Below are 22,772 nucleotides of genomic sequence, written 5' to 3'. Positions count from 1 at the left end.
ATACCCAATGTTAACTTTACATTCCAAAGATAAAGTTTTTCTTTTCTTGTTTGATGCAGAAGAATTAGTTCTACTTCATTTGGATGACATAGTAGAGTCTTTCAAGTCTCCGTAGATATAACAAACACAGAAATAAATAACACAAAATAAATTGTAGCTATGTGTGGATTCCGCGCGACACATCCGAACATGTAAGCTGAACAATAGTATGGGGGGAGTGAGTAATCAAGGGTTGCGTGGCTTTCAAACAAAAGACGAATCGATGAGATTTGAAAATAGCGTAACTCCGGGTTCGCGTAAGTCAGGGTAGCGTAAGTCGGGGTATTACTGTATTTAATATTATCTCCAAATGCATTTCACCCTGGTGAAATTAAATAAACTTTGATAATGTTAAAAGAAAGTTGTATTCTATAGTTTTTAATTAAGTCTTCCTGGAAAGTGGTAAAAGATTGAGACAGAAAGATTTCTCATGGTTGGTTTTTTGAAAGGTTTTTAGTTTTTAAATTTTTATCTTTTTATTTTTTTTAAATATACAACTTTTTTACCTTAAATTAGTAACAATTTTTCCACTTAGATGCAAGCTTTACATACAGTTGATGAACTTTATATTGATTAATATGTCTTGTTATTAGAAGACTAATTTATAAAAACAATCAAATCAATTCTTATAATTAATTTATAGTAATAAAAAGGAATAAACAAAACAGAAGAGTTACTTTTATAATTCAGTTGTAGGAGAGCCTGATGTTTTCTAGTGTTTGATTTAATGCTATCTACCAACTATATTAATGTACTGAAACAAAACAAAATGTAGTAGTCAAAATAATCAACTGTAAAAATTAGCACTAGGCCTAGAATAAGTGTACAAGTGCTACTTCAAGAAAAAATGGTATTTTATTAAAATTAATGATCAGAAAAAACGTCTAATGCAAAAATTAGTTATATTTACAAAAGCATTAAATTAAAATTAACAACAATGTAGAAATTTTTTCATCTAGTAAATGATTAATATCAGAAAACTAGTTTTGAATGTACAGCTTCCAACTCCCTTGACGATTCATTTCTTGACCTGCAAGGGAGAAATGACAGTACAGGCATAATTCCATATTAATACTGAAAAGAAAGCTAGCAATCTTTTCAAAAAACAAGTCAGATGGGTTCTTTCCTTACTAACACATGAAAAGGATAATTTTTTAGGTCTTTTACAGCTTTCTTATACAATTAATGATTTACTTTCTATTGCCTTTCTTCTTCCCACTCCATCTATTAATTTAAGCATTCTAATACCAACAAAATTTTTTTGTTGCCTTTTCCAAAAACACTGCAATCATGTGAGGAGTAAGAAATTTCTAAAAATATGTCACTAGGAAACACTTTCCAATTGACTGTATTAAATCAGAAATAATCACCAGTGATCCCCAAGACATACTTTCATTACCAATTTATTCTGTTTTGTTGTAAATGCTACAATGTATTTTGTGAATACAAAATATAAAATATCACAAGTTTCTGGTAACTTTATGATATCAAAATGCTTGATGTAAGCAATTTTTTTAATTAAAATTATAAGATAGTAATTTTATTATGTAACAGTATATCATTTTGTTGTTGTGAGAACAAATGAAATATGTCTAACAATAGAAAAACTGCATTATGTTAAATGGAATTGATCCCTAAGATATACAATTATAATAATACAAACTTACTGCATAATGCATCTGTAAAAGTAATCTTCTCTTCTTGTGAACTCCCAATGGTGCAGGTCTTCCATCTAATTATTAGTGATAATTTGAAATAAATAGTTAAAATTCTTTTATCAAATTAATTTTTTAAATAAAGTAAAACAAACCTGCATATGACCAATCTGGAAGTTCAACCATTGGATCAGGTTCTAGTGATGTCCTAGTTAGACCATGTCTAAATAAATGAAAAAGTTAAAATTTTGTTTAAATAAAATAAAATGTAAAAATATATAAAGAAACATATTGATAGCAGTATGTTTTGAACTAATAAGATATCTTAAAATTATTTTCTTGTTAAAATCAGAAATGTAGCAATCAGATAATAATTTGAAAAAATTTATAATGAATTGAAATATGAATAATTACAACATAAAACTAGCCACTGTAGTTAATCTACTAAATTAAGCAATGCACCTTTAACAATAACCAAGAATAAATAAAACTAGTGTTTTCAACAGAGTTAATGAGCCATCCTCAAGCATGTAAAAGCAGTTTGTCTGTTGGTACCCAAAAATCATTAATCAGGCCAAAAGCATTAGCATTTCTCCAATCTCAAAATGTGTGTTGCTTAATTCAGTAAATGAAAAATTATTAAAGAAAGAAAGAAAACTTAAGTAAATTTTATTAAAATTAGAATGTTTGTTTGAAAATCAATAAAAACAAAATTGCCCTGTATCTTATACGCAAAGTTGCAATCTCCCATAAGCTAATGAGTTTCCCAAACAAACTTCATTAGACTATATTGTAACTTCTATCTAGCCTAACTCTTAAATCAAAATGTTATCATTTCATTAAACATTATTATTATTATTAACTTTATTGTAAATATTAGTTAGATAATGTAAGATGATTATCAATCAATTGTTCATCATATGCATCAAATTCTTCAAAGTTAAGCAGTAACCTTTTCTCAACACTTATATGTATTACTATATATTTATGTCATACCTTGCCACAGTTATCCTATTATGTGGAATGATCTAAATACACTAAAAACTTTTTCCTAAATACTCTTTGAAACAGAGGTGTGTTTTATATGCTGTAAAATAAGATACAAAAAATTATTCAACAATTTTTATATGCTGTATAATTATTTTGATAGTTTTACATAATTATTTTTTGTTTGCTATTTGCATTTTATTATAATAATGGTTGTTATAAATGAAAACTTTTATTAAAGTTCAAAATTTCATGAAAAAGACATATTTTCAAATTCAAACAATATTCTTAAATACAGTAAAATCTGTATTATACTGACAAAATTTCCAGTCCAAATGTCATATGTAAAAATTAACACGCATTAATTTTAAAATGCTTTTTATATGTAATTAAATTAATAGGTTCTCCCCTCCTCTAAATCCAAGAGTTACCACTCTTAACTTCATGCCACATGGAAGTCTGAATATATCATTATCCAAAGATGAATAAATAGAAATTGTTTTTTTTTTTGTCAAATTTAGATTTTGTTTTCTTTTTAATAACATTATTTATTTGTTTAGTTAAATACAATTAAAGTATATTTTCCAAAATATGTTTATTTAATTCAATTTAGAAAGTATACTTGCTTTTTAGTGTCAAAACTATATTAGTGAGGTTGTGGCCAAAGTTTTCAACGTGAAAACGTGTATGTTGGATGTTCATCACCACCTTCCTATAAGCCTAGAAGCTTGACAATGATGTTTGGAACGTCAAGCATAATTCTATTGATGTTCCAAATGGCATTGTCAAACTTCTAGACTTATAGGAGGTGGTGCTGAACATCCAACGTACATGTTTTCACGTTGAAACTTCACCTGCAACCTTATTATTAAGTAGTTATACAACAGTAATATGTAGTAGTTAACAGTAATATGTAGAGAAAACATTTCTGTGAAATGAAATTTCTTATACACACTTAATTTTAATTACAAAAACACATCTACATAAGTAAAAACAGATAAACTAACTAATTTATTGACTTTTATTAACATATATATTTGGAAAACCTACTTTTTTTAAATAACAGACTTAGTTTTAATGGACACCAACTTGCCAAAATTAGTCCCATTAAATTGAGGTTTTACTATACTAAATTTTTATATTCAACTGAAACTGTTGAATATAAAACCTTTGTCATGATTATAATTTAAAAATTTTCAAAACTAAAGAACTTTTGACTATTTACAATCTTTCAAGTATCAAAATAGTAATAATATAGCCTACAGATCATCATGAGACAATAATTTTATAAATTTCTAAATTTTTATATTTTATAAATTTTCAAATTTATAAAGAAAAATGATTGATTAAGTTAGACCATGTCTAAATAAATGAAAAAGTTAAAATTTTGTTTAAATAAAATAAAATGTAAAAATATATAAAGAAACATATTGATAGCAGTATGTTTTGAACTAATAAGATATCTTAAAATTATTTTCTTGTTAAAATCAGAAATGTAGCAATCAGATAATAATTTGAAAAAATTTATAATGAATTGAAATGTGAATAATTACAACATAAAACTAGCCACTGTAGTTAATCTACTAAATTAAGCAATGCACCTTTAACAATAACCAAGAATAAATAAAACTAGTGTTTTCAACAGAGTTAATGAGCCATCCTCAAGCATGTAAAAGCAGTTTGTCTGTTGGTACCCAAAAATCATTAATCAGGCCAAAAGCATTAGCATTTCTCCAATCTCAAAATGTGTGTTGCTTAATTCAGTAAATGAAAAATTATTAAAGAAAGAAAGAAAACTTAAGTAAATTTTATTAAAATTAGAATGTTTGTTTGAAAATCAATAAAAACAAAATTGCCCTGTATCTTATACGCAAAGTTGCAATCTCCCATAAGCTAATGAGTTTCCCAAACAAACTTCATTAGACTATATTGTAACTTCTATCTAGCCTAACTCTTAAATCAAAATGTTATCATTTCATTAAACATTATTATTATTAACTTTATTGTAAATATTAGTTAGATAATGTAAGATGATTATCAATCAATTGTTCATCATATGCATCAAATTCTTCATAGTTAAGCAGTAACCTTTTCTCAACACTTATATGTATTACTATATATTTATGTCATACCTTGCCACAGTTATCCTATTATGTGGAATGATCTAAATACATTAAAAACTTTTTCCTAAATACTCTTTGAAACAGAGGTGTGTTTTATATGCTGTAAAATAAGATACAAAAAATTATTCAACAATTTTTATATGCTGTATAATTATTTTGATAGTTTTACATAATTATTTTTTGTTTGCTATTTGCATTTTATTATAATAATGGTTGTTATAAATGAAAACTTTTATTAAAGTTCAAAATTTCATGAAAAAGACATATTTTCAAATTCAAACAATATTCTTAAATACAGTAAAATCTGTATTATACTGACAAAATTTCCAGTCCAAATGTCATATGTGAAAATTAACACGCATTAATTTTAAAATGCTTTTTATATGTAATTAAATTAATAGGTTCTCCCCTCCTCTAAATCCAAGAGTTACCACTCTTAACTTCATGCCACATGGAAGTCTGAATATATCATTATCCAAAGATGAATAAATAGAAATTGTTTTTTTTTTTGTCAAATTTAGATTTTGTTTTCTTTTTAATAACATTATTTATTTGTTTAGTTAAATACAATTAAAGTATATTTTCCAAAATATGTTTATTTAATTCAATTTAGAAAGTATACTTGCTTTTTAGTGTCAAAACTATATTAGTGAGGTTGTGGCCAAAGTTTTCAACGTGAAAACGTGTATGTTGGATGTTCATCACCACCTTCCTATAAGCCTAGAAGCTTGACAATGATGTTTGGAACGTCAAGCATAATTCTATTGATGTTCCAAATGGCATTGTCAAACTTCTAGACTTATAGGAGGTGGTGCTGAACATCCAACGTACATGTTTTCACGTTGAAACTTCACCTGCAACCTCATTATTAAGTAGTTATACAACAGTAATATGTAGTAGTTAACAGTAATATGTAGAGGAAACATTTCTGTGAAATGAAATTTCTTATACACACTTAATTTTAATTACAAAAACACATCTACATAAGTAAAAACAGATAAACTAACTAATTTATTGACTTTTATTAACATATATATTTGGAAAACCTACTTTTTTTAAATAACAGACTTAGTTTTAATGGACACCAACTTGCCAAAATTAGTCCCATTAAATTGAGGTTTTACTATACTAAATTTTTATATTCAACTGAAACTGTTGAATATAAAACCTTTGTCATGATTATAATTTAAAAATTTTCAAAACTAAAGAACTTTTGACTATTTACAATCTTTCAAGTATCAAAATAGTAATAATATAGCCTACAGATCATCATGAGACAATAATTTTATAAATTTCTAAATTTTTATATTTTATAAATTTTCAAATTTATAAAGAAAAATGATTGATTATAAAATAAATTTTTTTTAGTATAATGGTATATAAAAAATATGAGAATTTTCTTTTCCTTTAATTAATTCTCAAATTTCATTTCATGTTATTAACATAAAATATATTGTATAAACTTTCAAAACTTTATTTTATATTTTAATTAAAAATGATGAGCCTACAGATTATTGGATAATAATTAAAATTCACTTTAGTAATGATTTTAAGAGTACAGAAAAACTTCTATGTAAGAACAATAAAAACAATTTTAGACAAAATTCTATCATTTGCTAAATTATTTTAGAATAGTAAAAATATAAATTCTTATTAAGAAGACGACTTATTCTCTAAAGAACTAATATTATATTTATGTAAAAAGAGAGTTGGAGAAAAGAATGAAAGGAAATAACTGGATGATTTAAATAAGGATGCTGTTTGGGCCAGCAGACGATATTTATTTATTTTTATTTTTCTTTAAATAAAAGTGATCGAGAGGGGGTGCTCCTGTTTTTGCACGCCATTTTACAAAAATGGTTGTTAGTGTTTGTTAGGCCAATGTGCTTTTGCTATGAGGCTGATCTTGGTTTTGTGTTATTTCAGGGCTGTACCCTGCATCTATGTATTACTTTGTTCAACTTTATTTTGTGAATCAACAAAATAAATTCATCAGCTATTGCTGGAGGTGTTTGTTGCGTTAATTTATAGTCTGCTTTGTTATTAGATGCACAACAGATGCTTTATGGTTCTTTTAATCTATTATATAGAATATAGATGATTGGGTGAGCAAAACACCCAACCAACCATCAATGTGCAGTCTGTCTGTTCTAAATATGTTGACCTCATTGTGAGCTTGGACAAATGCATAACGACTATGAAAAGAGATAAACTTAGTGTCTACTGGATGAAAAGAGTTAAAAAAAAACACATACATATAAAATTATTACAAATCAAATGAGATTACAAGCTATTTGTTTTCATGTTATTGATGAATCATATACTAGTGCCGCATCAGACCATTACCAAAATAATATTTATATAATATATGTTATCTGAGTGTTAACTCTTTGATGAATACATTCATGTAGAGCCAACCACATGATACATGTGGTTGGCTCTACAGAGTAAACACTCATATATATATATACTGCTGACCAAGTAAAATGCAACACCACGTAGGACTCTAGATATTGCAGGTGTTGCATTTTACTTGGCCAGCAGTGTATATATATATATGTTCCTCTTAAGTTTGTCTCATTGTAGTATACTTGTATATTTATGGACAAATGTGAAACTTCACAGATAGCTAGACACATATATTGACAGGTCAAAAAAATTTTTTCCACACAGTTTTGTGAGTTTTTTTTGAGATTTAGCATAGGATTTTTTAGCATCAAGACAAATATGGCAGGTAATCATTCATATTTACTGTCTTATTCTAAATTGTTAGAGTTATTCAACAGAACTGAATCAAAAAAAAAAATATTACCTGTTTTATTAGAAAATATGAATTAGAAGACAAAATATCAATTTTTATTGTAAATGTTACTTTTTTTACTCAAATGTAAACACACCCTGGGAGGAACAGAGCCACTGGTAAATGAACTCATTAAAGGGTTAAATCTAGTTGACTCTATTCTAATAATGTATGTGTATTTAAAGAGAGGAAGGTTTGGATTTATGATCTAAAATCTGTATATTTAGTGAGTGTTTCTTAAAATAAATTTTTGTGTGTTAGTTAATGCTGTATCTATAGTTTCACTAGACGTAATTGTTATGTTTATGTTTTTGTTAGTATTATCATGTGTACATTTTTATTAGTAATTATTATTGAGGTATTGTCAATGAGTGACTGATATTCAGTTGAGATGGTTAAGGCATCAACATGCTACTCTGAGGAACTCATGATCCAGATGAGCAACTTTAGGAATTTTTCATAGACATGTTCTGGCTATGTCAGGTCATATCCTTCACAAACTGGCCAGCCCCATTGCGGGCCTGGTTGAACCTAAGATGGAGATAGAAAAAGGCTTCTTTTCTCCAATGTGCATCATAAGTTAGACAAAACTGAAAAAGTAAACAAGCCATTTTTCTGTGATATTTGCCCAGTTTTACAACTTATTTATTCAAAAATTTAATAAAACTTGGCACTATAATATATTAATTAATCTACTAAATTCAAGTAATCAAAAATTACGGTTACTCAAATTAAAATATTTTGTGAATTAATTAATTTATGATACTGTTGGAAGTATTTAATTTAGTAAGCGAAAACCAGAGCGAACTTGAGGGGTGCTGTTGTCAATTGGCACCAGAGTTAAAATACGAGGTGTACAGTACATTAATTAAGCAGAGCTAAGTCTCCTTGTATTCTTTTTTTTTTTTAATAACTTACAAGTAAATGTTGTTAGATTAAAACTGAAAGTGTCTTTACTTGTGTGAAACATGGCATAACGTTAACAGATACTAACTTTTGTTAAATTTCTATGTACATTTTTTGCAAAAAAGGGGAAAGTATAGCTTACATTTTAGTGGGACAAGAAGCCCATGAAAGAAGATAATTGAAGCAGTAGTCAAAGGAACACCAATAACAGAATCTAGTAAAATGTTTTCAGTGCCACTCTCAAGTTTATACCACCAATATGAAAATAAAAATAATATGGGTACTAATGCTTTTTTACCACAAAAATAGTTATGTGATAACTCTGTTAATCATCCTTCAATGTTTAGTAAAGATATGGGAAAATCATTTGCTAATATAATAAAATACTTAGGCAAAAGTGTAACACTTGATATCATATTGTGTTGGTGCAGTTTGTTTGTATGCTGCAAGTTACCTCTAAAGCTTCAAGTATGAACTTTTAAGGGTTTATTTTATATTATTCTACAATATTTATCTTTATCCTACATTAAAACCAAAATTATATTGTCTTCTATCATATTTCATGAAATTTGTTTACTTTCCTGTGCTTTATTACATTTACCCAAATTGCCCCAGTCAATTTAGGTATTTTTACATCAAGATGGTAAAATGAATAATGGCATAACATAAATAGTTTTCAATGTAGTACTATACATTCACCTTTTGTAGAATGGGGGTTATACATACAACAATTGTACTACACAATTCTTTTACTGCAAATAATTTTTGAAAAATTTCCATAGAACATTGAAATTATTTGCATAGCCCTACTTACTATATTCATTTTCACAAAAGTAGATAGCCAAAGGACTTTTAAAATATATTTATATAAATATATTTTCAAATGTAAGTTTTTGTTTTTATGACAATTTTAAGCTGAATATTGTAAATCAAACAGTCAAATTCTAGTCTAAACAATAATACTACTATTTTACATACCTGCTTTTTTATGAAAGTTATATTATACTGATTAATTTCTGTGATAGCTCAAAATTCATAGACAACTTTCATAAAAAAGCATGGAATAGACTCCCAGACAATACTAAATAATAACCTATCAGTAAAAATATCAAGGTAATATATACAAACATCACTAAACCCAATATATAATATAGCTACACACCAACCTAAGATGGCGCCTAACGCTTACCTCTAAAGCCAAATTGGTTACGTAATTCATTTAATAATTAGCCTTATACTAGCCCGATAGATTTTCAGCATTCGATTGGTGTGTAGCTATATCAAGGTAATTGAGTACAAAGAAGAATACAAATGGCTACATCATTCAAAATTCAAAAAATATAAATTTACTTATTTATTATAGAATACAAAAATAATTTTATTGTCTTTTATGAATATGTTAGTTAAAAATTAAGTATTCCCAATAGCCCTGATAGTTCTATCAGGGCTATGGGAATATTTAATTTTACTACAGTAATTGGAGTGATCACTTAACTGTAGTATAGTATACCAATATTTTTTGGCCCCATGAACAACCAGTTATTTGAAGTTCTACTGTATAAATATAAATCTATACTTAACCCTATATTAAAATTACAGTAGTTCTTCATTGTTATTTTTCAATGGGTATTCAATCAATTTCTCAAGTGTACAAAAATCTACTCACTGTTTTTTTTTCAAGTCCGGATCTTTAAATGGAGGAACTACTGTTCCTGACTTATAATAAAACCTTGCATTAGCAGTTCTCAAACCTAAATAAAATAAAATTTTTAAATTAAAGAATGCATTATTATTGATATTTAAATTTTGTAAGTTTTTAAAGATATATAAGATTATGTTTACAGATAACGAGAAATATTTCTTTGATTACAAATAATTTTATTTTCTACACAAAAATTTCTAATATGACTATTTTTTAAACATAAATTTCAATATAAATGCATTAATATTTTAGTATTATCAAAAACAAAAACTGAATGTTCTCAGAAAGTTGAAAGTTTTTTGAGAAATTTTTCATTTTATACATTTTCTAGTTAATACTGTATATTAATTTCAATCATTGTTTCAACTCGTAAAATATCATTAACAATCAAGATAATTTATTATTATTTTTTCTGAATATAATTTTAATACATAATCAAATTCAAAATATATAATTTTTTTAAAAGAACCACATCCCTACATGCAAGACAAGACCCGAAATTTGCCCACTTCCAGGCTGCAGGCAATCCAAAGTGGCGTGACTCCATTGAGACCACCACATTTAACTATTTAGCCCAAGCGATCACGATCATTTGCAGAGTACTCAATGTAACATAGTTTTAAGGGCATCGGTGTTCTCGCTTCAAGTGGGTGCTTTAGTATTCGCCGTCGCCAAAGTGCATGAACACACACAGAGCATCACGAAACACAGAAAATAGGCAGTAGTATCCACAACAGTAAAAACCGGCCTTCAAAGCCAAATGTTAGGCGATGGGTCACACATACGGGTCCGGGATCTATAACTCCAGAGTGGTAAGTCCCTCATTCAGTGTTCACATCTTAACAGATATACTGCAGCATATTTGTGCCTCGACCACATGGAAATTCACCATTTTCATTTCTTGGTCTACTATATGTTAACCCTCACTGTGAAAGGTTATATGCCACTGCTAGAGAGAGAACTTTTATTCTGTTTATTACCTGTTTCTGTACACTCAATCACTTAATATTTTTCTGTTTATAGCGTTCTTTATATGAGTGGCCACTCAAATATTCTATGTTTTGGACATGTCTACCACGTATGTCTCGATTATAAATAAAATTGAGAGAGAAAACGTTGCGGTATGGCTTATAAACAATTACTTTGTGGGGAAATATCTAGATTTAATTTAAATTTATATTATTAATATCATATTTTAACTCACTGCTTTGTAATATCGATCTTATTTTCACCAACATCGGTCGTAAAATGAAAATATCGTCAAGAAAACCGAAGCAAAATTCAATTTCTATTGCGAGACTGCCGCCATTTTGTACGATACGCCCTCTACCCAAATCTCTTATTTATTAAAAATAAAAAAATTATGTTTTTATTTTCGTAAATGTTATTTATTTTCTTAAAATTTGCGAAAATAAAAAGGATAAAAATTGTTGAATATTTTCTTTTATTTATTTCAAACTTTTAAAAAAGATATAGATCTTAGTGTTATGGATTTTGTACATTATTCAGAACAGACCTGTTTTCAAACCGTAATAATATCATAAGTAATTAAGCACATTGGATAGAAAAAATAAGAGTATAGAATTTGGTCACGGATAATTATTTAAATCAAATTAATCGGAAGCCGAATTTTCCAAATCGTTAAATCGCGTTTGGAGATCGACGTCTAAATCGAAGACAGCGTTGATTTTTTCGATCAACACTCCCACGTGGTTCATTCCTCGAGCAACGCCACTAAGAATAGGTTCGAATTGCCACGAATTCTTTTCATTTTGTTTCCGTACGCATCCAGAGATGTTGGATATTCTCCGATCGCATTGGTCGACGAAAGCGCCCAACCGTTTAACGTTGCTTTTTATTTTCAAAAATACGGATGCGTCCGACTTGCGAATAGACAGCCGACACATGGCCACTAATAGCGACCCCATGCTTTCGATGGTCTGAAAAATGCCGGCGGCGCATTGTTGAAGAAATTGTACCGCTTCCCCGCATTCTTCAGATTCGTTTGTTCTCCCTTTCGCTTCAAAATCATTTGAAAGATGGCTTTCGTTCTTCTTTGGTTGGACGAAATCGGGACTTTTTTTCTCCGCCGAAACCGAAGAAACTTCTGAATTTTCTTTATCGGTTTCGCTCATCAACGAAGCAGAATTTACTAAAAATACTGTGTGTAGTGATTGTGTCGACGAGATAACAATACGTAATTCAACAATTTAATAAATTATTACGATCTATGGATATAAAAGGAATTTTTGCGTTAACTTCGTACAGGTTAATTTAAACACTTTAACAAACGTTTTTTAATTACCAGTTAATAACGTTCACGCGGTAGTATAGTTAATGATGCAGTTGTAAAAGCCGCTGGAGGTATAATATGCGAGACAACTTATAAAAAGTAGAGAATACCCATCATGCGGAATAAAATGAAAACATTATTTCTTAGCTTTCGTGGAAAAATCTTTTATAGAGGAAAAGAGAATTATTTTCTTCTGCTATTAGAACAAACTTTGACCTTGTATTGTAAGAAAATGGAAATTGTTTACTTAGGTTGTGTGAATGATAAAAGTTTATTCTGGATATATTAAAAATTAACAAAGATACTGTAAATTCGGCTCAATGCAATTCATTTTAATCGAATTTAAAATTTTCTGATTTACTTAAACTTTCGAGCGACAGAGCACTAAAATAGTCTTTCGAAAAAATTCACTTCCAGAATTTTGGCTTTTAGTTCGAAGCGAGCGTACAGAAATTACAAAACGTGCTCTGGATGTGCTCCTTCAATTTCCAACGAGCTACCTGTACGAACTTGGATTTTTGGCCATGTTTGCAGATAGAACGAAATACAGAAATCTGCTTAATGTGGGAAATGACATGCGCGAAGGACTGACCGAGTTAGAACCAAACATCGATCGTTTGTGCAATTCAAAACAAGCTCAAATTTCACATTGATATTTACAGTTTATGAAAGTATGCAAAGGAATTTTTAAATTTACATTATCGTAACTTAATTCAGAAGGAATAAATTTCTGAAAAAGTTTTCCAGAATCGCGTTTAGAGAAATGCGATGATCTCTCGAGACGTATACATATGATTAGCCAATCAGCGACCGGCTTGTGAGAGACGACGACCAGAATATGGCCCCAGGGCTCCAGATGCTGAATTATCTCTTGACATTAAGGATATGAAAAATGATGTGGAACGTAAAAGGCGGCAAACAACTGAATATCTCACATCAGCAGGAAGAGGAAAAACAAAGTTAATGATAAATACATATTTTACCTATTTTATATGTGCCAAATGTATAGGTAGCTATATCTGTATTTTTATTAGAGAAATTGTTATTTTTGCTTCATATTTTCAATCAAACTTTACCGATATCATTTAATTTGTAATAAAAGAAAATAAATATTGAATGCACAGCAATAAACACTTGTGCCTATGCCAGGAGAGACGCTGTTGCACGCGAATCCCGATAGGGGAGTAATACTGTAGAAAATGTTGGAAACCGCTGAGTCATAAAAGCAAGTTGCTAACAGCTATTGTTAAAGTTACACAACATATTTAAATAACTGGCTACTTAGTATTAATAAATATTAATATCATATGTAATATTATATTAATAAATTTTTGTCAATTAATTTAACAGTCACTAACTTCTGAATCGTTAGTCCTGTCGTTGATTTGTCGGGCGGTCGATTTTCTTTAACACAAAAAGTACAGGAAGTTGATCATCGGTGGCTGGCTGTGCCGAGAAGCCTGTTCGGAAACCGAATTGTTCGTAAACGGGGGCGTTAATAACTCGAGGATTGATTGTATTGATATTTATCTGACTTGTTGGAAAGTTAAGAATGGCAGACGTAAAAAATATTTGTAACTAATATAGTAATACTTATAGCATTAATGTCCAATGAAATTTTAATTGGGCTGCAATTTTAAAAAACTGTAGACCTATAAATTTCCAGTGTCGTCTGTCCCTCTATCTTTCCTTAATCTCGAGAACAGTTAGATAGATGAAATATGAGACCGAATGTGGAAAATTTAGGGAAAGGAGGCCCCAATTAACTATATATAAATTTTTGTCTAGACCGGAAGTCATGTTATTTTAATTCAAAAATTTTTTCCTCTATGGAGTTACATAGATCATCAGCATGACTGTTGTTATCAGGAAAAGTATGATGTACAGAGACAAGACGAATAATGTGGATCGCATATATTTTACATTAAATAAATTAAAAATATGATTAAAAGTTGCAGCTCGGCATTGTTACTATGTCACAATAAATAATTGCTCGTTTTATATCAATTATTTTAGAAAATTTCACTTCTAAACAAGCTCACTTTTCCTCCAGTTTTTCTCATTACGTACAGTACTTATAGTGTACTGTAGTGAACTATTTGATTTCCAGACACACGAGGTACCCGCAAACTAATTCTAAACGATCGATTTCGATAAGCAAAATCAGCTTATTCTTACGACCAAATTTGTAATAATCGAATTTCCATTTGTACTGTTGACTTCTCCATGCGTAATTCTATCCTTTCAGTCATTTCTTTGATCTCAGTTTTTATTTTTGACTCGCCGATTTATTTCATCTGTTTTTTGAGGATTATCATCATCATTATCCTTTTTCTCATTTAATTTTTTTCAGTTGCCACGTCTAGGATCTCATTTTCTTTCAATTTTTCTAAAACTTTCATTCACTTTTAACTGACTGATTTTTAACCTTTGACTTCTAATTGAGAGTATCTATGTTTTTTATAATTGAGATTATTTATGGTATATGACATATAACCTATTTTCCGAATGAGTAGTGCACATCTTCTACTTTTTATAATAACATTTAACATTTGTGAGAACTTATTAGCATTATTAAAATCTTAATATAATTTTCTTTGGCTTTTAAATTTCAATTAGATCGAAAGAACAAATAAATTTTTTTACTGATTGAAATATGCTCTTACAAATTCGACAACGTTTACGCCTTTAAAATTTTCTCTTTCGGAAACAAGCTGTGGGTTACGATTGACAAAATAACAAAGCAAATGTCATTTAAATTATCTCTATCGTTTACATCCTTAATTCTTTATTCAAAGTATGTCCGAAATCGGAATTTGTTTACTTTTCCAAAGAAATATTCGCACAAAACTGTTTTAGGTATTTAACAAACGATACTTTTATGTACTACGGAATGGCACATAAGTCGCTTTACCATTTCAAACTTAAATAAATTATTTGTTTGTTAATTATTGAGCTGCAATTTTCATATTGCAGGCCTATACATTCCCACTGTCATCCATTTGTCAGTCCATCCTTCGTTAATCTCGAGAAAGGAATTAGATAGATGAAAATCGATACCAGATATGGAGAGCTTATTTTCAAATTAAAATGTGATCAAAAATTGCAACCTGGCAATGGTAACGATTTCACAGTAAGTAATTTATTTCTTATATAATAAAGTACAGAAAATGGAAATTTTCTTAACTATATATTAAAGATGACGTCAAGTAAATGATCTGCACTTTTTGCTTCTCAAGCATGAGATCTTTCTATCTCATTTTCCGTAACAACTCTTAAAGCGTTGGAATTTCTTCCCAAGTGTTGTGTTTAAGATGCTGTTAAGTCATGGATTTATTCTCATACATCCGATCATTTGGGTAACACCAAAGAAAATAGCTTGCTGCTTTGAAACTCAGCGCGTGTTGGCGTTGCAACTATGAAGTACTGATTCTGGAAATAAACTTTAATAATTTTTATATTGCGTAATGAATTTATATAATAAATTTTCAAAATCTTAAACAAAAATTTAAATATATATAACAGCAAATTAGTTTATTATAAAAAGCTTCACGGGTGAATTTCCAATTAGACAATTAATATAATGTAGTTTAAGTGACCAGTATCTATTGTTTTTAAAAAGTTTTAAATGAGTAACAAAAGATAAACAACTTATTTAGTTTATATAAAAATACTATTATGCAGTTTTGTAAAATCGTAGGTTACTTAAAAAACTATATAAGGAAAGTTTTAATTTACAATTTTTATGAAATTTGTTTGCTCCAACTGAAGAGGGATCAAAAAACCCAAAATGTACATTTTGGAGTTAATTAAAAGAATAAAAAATTACTAATGTGGTCAACTTTTTGATTGTGTTGTGATAAGTCCTCATTAATAGCCAAACTGTAGTTATATTGATAGGAGAGCGAATTAGTAGTTATATTTTTAAATGGTAAAGCGACTTATCGGTCACCCTATATATTGAAAATAATTATTTGCATATGTCATATTGTTACATTTTAATTTATTTCTTTTATTTTAATAATTTATTTTGAAATATTAATAAAATTTCGGATTATAGGAGCATTGATTACAACTTATTGGGAATTTTGGAACATTGATTACCAACTCAAATTATAATAATTGTCTGATATAGGATTCCACATCCGAAACGCTCACCAGTGACCGAGTGGATAAAATCATGAATACCGGTTGCGGTTTGGTGCCTCACCAACCACTAAACCAATTTGGAGTTTTCCGAGTTATCTTCACGTGTCGAACACCTAATTAGATAACAATTTTCCATAGAAAGTCCTCCGGGAGGCATCTCTCCTTGATGGATCGCCCACGTGTTGCATCGCCACAACCCATCAAATCAATCGCATCAGTTTTAAAGCAACCATTCCTCTACCTTTATACGATATTGTAAGAATAACAGAAGATGTACGAAACAATAAAATTCGGTAGTAAAATTATTAAATATACCCACTAGTATTATCAACGACGATAGAACTAATACCATTATAAACAAGTAATAAGTTATTTGAAGAAATGTCTATTTAAGTTTATATTATACTTACGCACAGTTGAAGAAATATAGTTTGTGCCATTTATTCTTCTCGTTGGGCTAATCTTAAAAACTTTAAAATCTTAAATGTGTAAAGATTTTCAAAGAATTAATTATTCATTTTGCTGTTTTACTGATGTATTTTACGTAAAATAATATATATAAAAAAAGAAACCAGCAACGAGTTGCTTAACTTTTCCAGCAACATGTAAAATTTTGGTGTCACCATCTGATACCATATTTTATTAAAAAACTTTTTATACATTTAACTATTGCAAATAGCAAAAAGCCTACTTTTCAGGGTAGGAATGGGTTTTTATGAAAAATTGTAAATGCTAATAACCGGTAAAATCGTCATTAATTAAGTCCGATCCTACTAGAGATACAGACGACTCCCATGACGATCTTAATCACCAAAATTTAATAGCATCAATTCCCCTAATAAACAAACATCCACGCAAAATTTCAGAAATTTTCTACAACAAGTACAGGAATTATTAAGCTTCAAACAGGTTGAACAAAATCGAGCCACACAAACACACACTAAAATCCATACATACATTAATTACCCCCGAAGTTTTTTTCATTTTTCGACATTTCGAGGTGTCTTGAGTTGAAAAATGTAAAAATCTTGGTGTGTTATTTTTTGAGCGATCGCTCTGTTATAGCAGCCGGGAAAGTAAAAAGTAAACGCCACTGACAAAAACAATGATGATAACAAATACGTTGGTAGCAATTAATCACTGCGTAATGGACTTTAACGATAAACTATTTCAAAATATTCGATATTAATATTAAATAATTTGCATTACAGAAAAATGGTCACGCTGCAAAGTATCCAAATTGATTGATTACTCGACACGTGAGCTAAGATAATCATTTTTGTGACTCGACTGTTTAATTGGACATTTATAAAATTAGCGGACGTCCTAATTGTATCAATTATAACGTCATTTATTTTACTACTTAATAGTTAAAAATATTCTTTGTTAGAAATTTATAACAAGTATTAATCGTAGTTTTCTTGGTATTTGAAAGCAGTCTTATTCTAATATTGTATAACGATGTAATATCATAATTTATTGAATTCCGTTTAATTTGAAAAATTATAAAGATAATTGTGGACGAAATTATTTCACCCAAAGTCGTATTCGGCCATTGCGATAAAATGTGCAGGTGCTATCGGAAACACTGATTTTTCTGCACACTTTAGCATATAATTTGAGTATTACATTGGAAAATGCCATAACTTCACTGGACCTTACTTTTATAATTCATTAAACAAACAGTAGAAATGTATTCGTGTTATTCGAGAATAATTATAATCTCTTCTCTTTCTTATATCCAGTCTTATTCTAATTTATTAGGCCTATATAATTAAGTAAAGTAAGCTTGAAATAAAAAAATTTCATATTATACATACGGCATTGCTGTCAACAAAATCACTCAAGCTGGAGAGATTGGTGCAGAAGAGCCAAACAAAGCAGGGATTCACTGGTTCTCCTTGAATGGGGCTAATCTCATTTCGTAACTGCATTCATTTGTTAAAAGAAGCGTTTCGTATTGTGCCAGGATTAAACTGTTCTGTAAATCAATTATATAATTTTTTTCTTAATGCGTGAATTATTCTCCAAGTTATCTCGTACTTCCAAAAATGTTACCTTATCTGCATTATTACTATAAATGATAATTCGAAAAGACTTGTAGCTCCAGAATTAATACTCGTATTCAAATGGTGAGGTTAGGACTCAGAAAGTGATAAACAGATAATGTAAAAAATGACTTCGTAATATCACTTATAATATGGAAAATGATGAAATTCATCTTTCTGTTTTCAGTCTACCTTAATTTAATATCTACTTTATACAAAATATTTTCTGTTATATTTAAAAAAATTAGATTCGATCACCAGATAGTTTCGTCACGGCTACGCACTCGCGATATAATACAATTATTACATAATTTGTAGGATAATCAATGTTAAATTTGAGTCTATGGCTTGTAAGTTATTACAGAAATTCCGTATTTACATTATAGAGAAGTCGAAAAATGAGCAAAGAAATCCGCACGAAGATTATTTTCTATGTGACATTTTGTCTGGCTTAACGAGCAGCCACTGGAGACGGGCCTATACAAATCATAACTTTTATTCATAAATAAATATTTAATCGCTTACGACATTTATCGCATCCATAATTGGATGTAATAAACATTTTCCGGGAGACCGGATAAAATAATTCTCCGGCTTTTTTTTAATCGAAATTTCCGTAAGTTTGGCGATAAGAAACCAAACGTTTTTCGAACTTTTCGGACTGATGGGAAACGAAAAAATACTTTTTCCTCGAATTTTTCGTCAAATTCTATTCATGTTAATAGCTTTATCGGTTAACAATGCGACAAAACCACGGAAGCGATTAAAGTGCACGTAGTACTACTAGATTGAAGCACATGGCAATTTATTTTTTGCATTGACTCCTTTTAAAAACTGATTACAAAAATTCGTTGTCTTATTCTCTAGAAGAGAAGGAAAAATAATTTTTATTGTACAAGACTCCTGATGCAGAAAGTCGTTATGAATTAACTAATTAACTTACAATAGTTAAAATTTAAATATGTATTATTGTCACAATACTAGACGAAGAAAGAAAGCTTTTTTCTCAAATATTAATATAATCAAAATTTAACACAAATAGACTTTATTACACATACGTAAAATATCATTACAGTGAAAGGGTTATCACATACATTAAACTATTAATCTATATCTTCTTCTATATATATAAATGAAAATGTTTGTTTGTTCGTTCGCTATACACTCCTAGGCAGTTAGACCAATTGCTACGAAACTCGGTAGTTACGTTCAAATACATTTAACTTAGATCATGTCGTACATCCCATCCCAAAATATCTATGAGACTTCTATAAATCAATTCATTTTCATCTAGATTAGATTTGCAGATCTACACGTAGCGCCACCTATTGGCAAATTTTTTTAAATCATAAACTAAATATAATTCTTATAAAAAAGGATATAATTTTAAAATATATATACAGTACTATATTAACGTAATTACCGCGATAATGATATAGACGCACTATATAATTACTGCGACAGGCATACAAGGTATAGCACTTGCTTGCTTGAAATCGAAAATGTTAAGCCGAATGCACACATACGGCGCGGCAAAGAAAAGCGGCAGGATGACGTCACTTTTTCTCGCCGCAGAAGTCAATTTTGTGCCGCTTTTCTAGTGCCGCAAAAATTGGTTGAATTTTATCTTTTGCGGCAACCGCCGCCAAGACGCGTTTCTATCAGCCAATAACAGTTCGTCTGGTAGTCACGTGAGAAAATACAATCACGTGGTGTTTTAATGGCGGAAAGTTCGACACGGTTAGCTGAGATAACTAACATCAGAATAAAGGAGGATGCACACATGCGGCGCGGCAAGGAAAAGCGGTGTCGCAAACGCGTCTTCGCCGCGCGGCAGCACGACCACACAAGCGGCAAACGCAAATCTCTCTACATTTCGGCGCAAGCGCAAAATATTCAAGATGGCGGGTGATTCTAATTCTGCTGCTCTTCTTATGTTTACAAATTTCGTTTTGTATACTTCACTTTATGTCTCTAGAAGACGTCGACGAAGAAGATTTGACCGGAGATTTTGGATCAGAGAGATTTTCTTAGATCGAGAGAGAACTGGTGTACAAAATACACTTATTCCTCGTCTAAGATCTTTCGACAAGGAATATTACTTCGAGTAAGATTAGTTTGTTTTGACTTTTGACTTAAATTATATATGATTGCTTGTGTTAAATTTATTATTTTGTTATAGTTTCCTCAGGATGTCTCCCGAAAAGTTTGACGAACTATTAAATAAACTTGGACCGAAGATAACTAGGCAAAATACCAGATGGAGAGACGCAATACCTGCGAGTGATAGACTTGCTGTAACATTGAGGTAAATGTAGCAAACAAAATGGCAGTTAATGTCGAATATAAAAATATTTACTTACAATAAGTCAAGTTAGTAAATTAATATTATCTTTGTGGTGTTAGTTGAGACACTATAAAATTTATATATAACAAACCTAAATTCTAATTGCAATATTATAATATATACACACAGTAGGCTATATATAAGTTTNCATTCTGATTGAGGCATGGTTTCTGGTATATTCGAGCATGTTCTACAAGATAAACAATATTTAGTTTTAATGAACACAAAATATATTAAAATAGTGTTAACTTGTTAATACTTTCTTACTCTAAGTGTTCATTTCTCAATCCGCCTTTTAGCATATTATCCAGTAAGTCGAAATACTTCCAATTTGTCTTGTAAATTTCAGAAGTAGCTGCACCACTTCTTTTCGACTTACTTATATTGTTCTTTAACTTTGTATACCTATCTTTCAAATTTTTCCATTTTTTTATGGCTTCATCAGCTAGAAAATACAACATTGTAAACGACTATATATAAAAGTTTCTATTAAAAATTTTATGTACTTACCCGAAATATTAAAAGCAGTTCCTATTGCCGTCCAATAAGTGTATTTAAAAGAAACATCTTTAAATTCCTTTCTGCTTTTATCGTATAGGAAAGGATAATTTTCGACCATTCCAATAAATGCCTCCGTATCGAATGCCATATCTTTTCTGTTTCTTCTGTACGTTTTCACAATGAACTTTGTTGAACCGTCCGCCATTAAAACACCACGTGGTTCTATTTTATCACGTGACTGTCAGACGAACTGTTATTGGCTGATAGAAACGCGTCTTGGCGGCGGTTGCCGCAAAAGATAAAATTCAACCAACTTTTGCGGCACGAGAAAAGCGGCACAAAATCGACTTCTGCGGCGAGAAAAAGTGACGTCATCCTGCCGCTTTTCCTTGCCGCGCCGCATGTGTGCATCCTCCTTTAAGAGGAAAGATAATAAATTTAACACAAATTCTACACAAATAATCATATATAATTTAATTCAAACAACAAAACAACCGAATCTTACTCGAAATAGTATTCTTTATCGAGGAATAAGCGTATTTTGTACAACAGTTCTTTATCGATCCAAGAAAATATCTCTAATGCAAAATCTTCGTTCGAATCATCTAACTAAATAAAGCAAGCTGTACAAAACAAAATTTGTAAACACGTGGATAGCGACAATATCGGCATCGTTCGCCATCTTGAATTCTGAACGCATGCGCCGAAATTTAAGCGGATTGCCGCTTGTGTGGCTGTGCTGCCGCGCGGCGAAGATGCGTTTGCGACATCGCTTTTTCTTGCCGCGCCGCATGTGTGCATCTGGCTTTACGCTGTGAAAAGTCTAACTTTCCACATCTAACGACTCGGAGTTTTTCATTTCCGAACGGTACTTTCTTAATTAATTCTAATAAGCGCTCTCCAGTAGCTGAGTGCATTAAACAACTGAACTCAGGTAGTTAGTCGCGGGTTCGGGCATGCCCAAGGGCTGGCCACATGGATTTTTCCGGGTTTTCTTCACCTAAATAGGGTCCAGCTTCCCAGTCTTTCCGGAATGCATCTCCCCGGCAGGTCGCTCACGTGTCGCGTTGCGTAACCAAATAAACTAAACTAATTCTAACGAGCGATTATTTATTGTAACATCATCACAATGCCGGTCTTCTATTCCTCACAATGTTTTCAATTGTTTAGTGGTGGTTTGCCCCTGTACATCATACTTTTCCTGTTAGCAATAGAGTGGTGC

General features: G+C 30.1%; 3 protein-coding genes across 4 annotated transcripts in view; 1 reads left to right on the top strand and 2 right to left on the bottom strand.

Annotated features, from left to right (window-relative positions):
* LOC111639230 (39S ribosomal protein L52, mitochondrial-like) overlaps positions 1 to 11,567 on the bottom strand; it is a 23,119-nt gene extending 11,552 nt beyond the window's left edge. Inside the window, exons 1-4 of the mRNA XM_023385026.1 lie at positions 11,417 to 11,567; positions 10,177 to 10,261; positions 1,850 to 1,917; positions 1,707 to 1,771 (exon numbers count right to left, since the gene is read on the bottom strand). Coding sequence (XP_023240794.1) covers positions 1,707 to 1,771; positions 1,850 to 1,917; positions 10,177 to 10,261; positions 11,417 to 11,450 — 252 coding nt within the window. The 5' untranslated portion in view covers positions 11,451 to 11,567. The remainder of the gene's footprint in view (positions 1 to 1,706; positions 1,772 to 1,849; positions 1,918 to 10,176; positions 10,262 to 11,416) is intronic.
* An 8,907-nt stretch (positions 11,568 to 20,474) lies between these two features.
* LOC111639231 lies at positions 20,475 to 21,095 on the top strand. 2 transcript variants are annotated; one of them, XM_023385028.1, is made up of 3 exons: positions 20,475 to 20,610; positions 20,681 to 20,809; positions 20,885 to 21,095. In XM_023385028.1, the coding sequence occupies exons 1-3, from the start codon at positions 20,486 to 20,488 to the stop codon at positions 21,012 to 21,014; spliced, it is 384 nt and encodes a 127-aa protein (XP_023240796.1). In that variant the 5' UTR covers positions 20,475 to 20,485; the 3' UTR covers positions 21,015 to 21,095. The 2 variants fall into 2 exon arrangements, with proteins under 2 accessions (XP_023240796.1, XP_023240795.1); XM_023385027.1 differs by having other exon boundaries at positions 20,475 to 20,809.
* Positions 21,096 to 21,104: 9 nt separating this feature from the next.
* On the bottom strand, positions 21,105 to 21,940 carry LOC111639229. Its single transcript, XM_023385025.1, has 4 exons — positions 21,560 to 21,940; positions 21,317 to 21,494; positions 21,173 to 21,239; positions 21,105 to 21,116 (listed from the first exon to the last, which is right to left on the bottom strand). The coding sequence occupies exons 1-4, from the start codon at positions 21,753 to 21,755 to the stop codon at positions 21,105 to 21,107; spliced, it is 453 nt and encodes a 150-aa protein (XP_023240793.1). The 5' UTR covers positions 21,756 to 21,940.
* Positions 21,941 to 22,772: the final 832 nt, after the last annotated feature.

The sequence above is a fragment of the Centruroides sculpturatus genome, unplaced genomic scaffold (genome assembly GCF_000671375.1).
Source record: "Centruroides sculpturatus isolate CEXI.00-Female unplaced genomic scaffold, Cexi_2.0 scaffold1319, whole genome shotgun sequence".
Classification (NCBI taxonomy): Eukaryota; Metazoa; Arthropoda; class Arachnida; order Scorpiones; family Buthidae; genus Centruroides; species Centruroides sculpturatus.
The sequence above is the reverse complement of the archived record's forward strand: the minus strand, read 5'-3'. Positions and strand labels throughout refer to the sequence as shown.

What these genes read in the sequence shown, in the direction of transcription:
- LOC111639231 (XM_023385027.1), top strand. Translation starts at nt 20,478, where the DNA reads ATGCACACATGCGGCGCGGCAAGGAAAAGCGGTGTCGCAAACGCGTCT. An exon ending in GACAAGGAATATTACTTCGA is followed by an intron (nt 20,810 to 20,884) that starts GTAAGATTAGTT and finishes ATTTTGTTATAG; the next exon opens with TTTCCTCAGGATGTCTCCCG.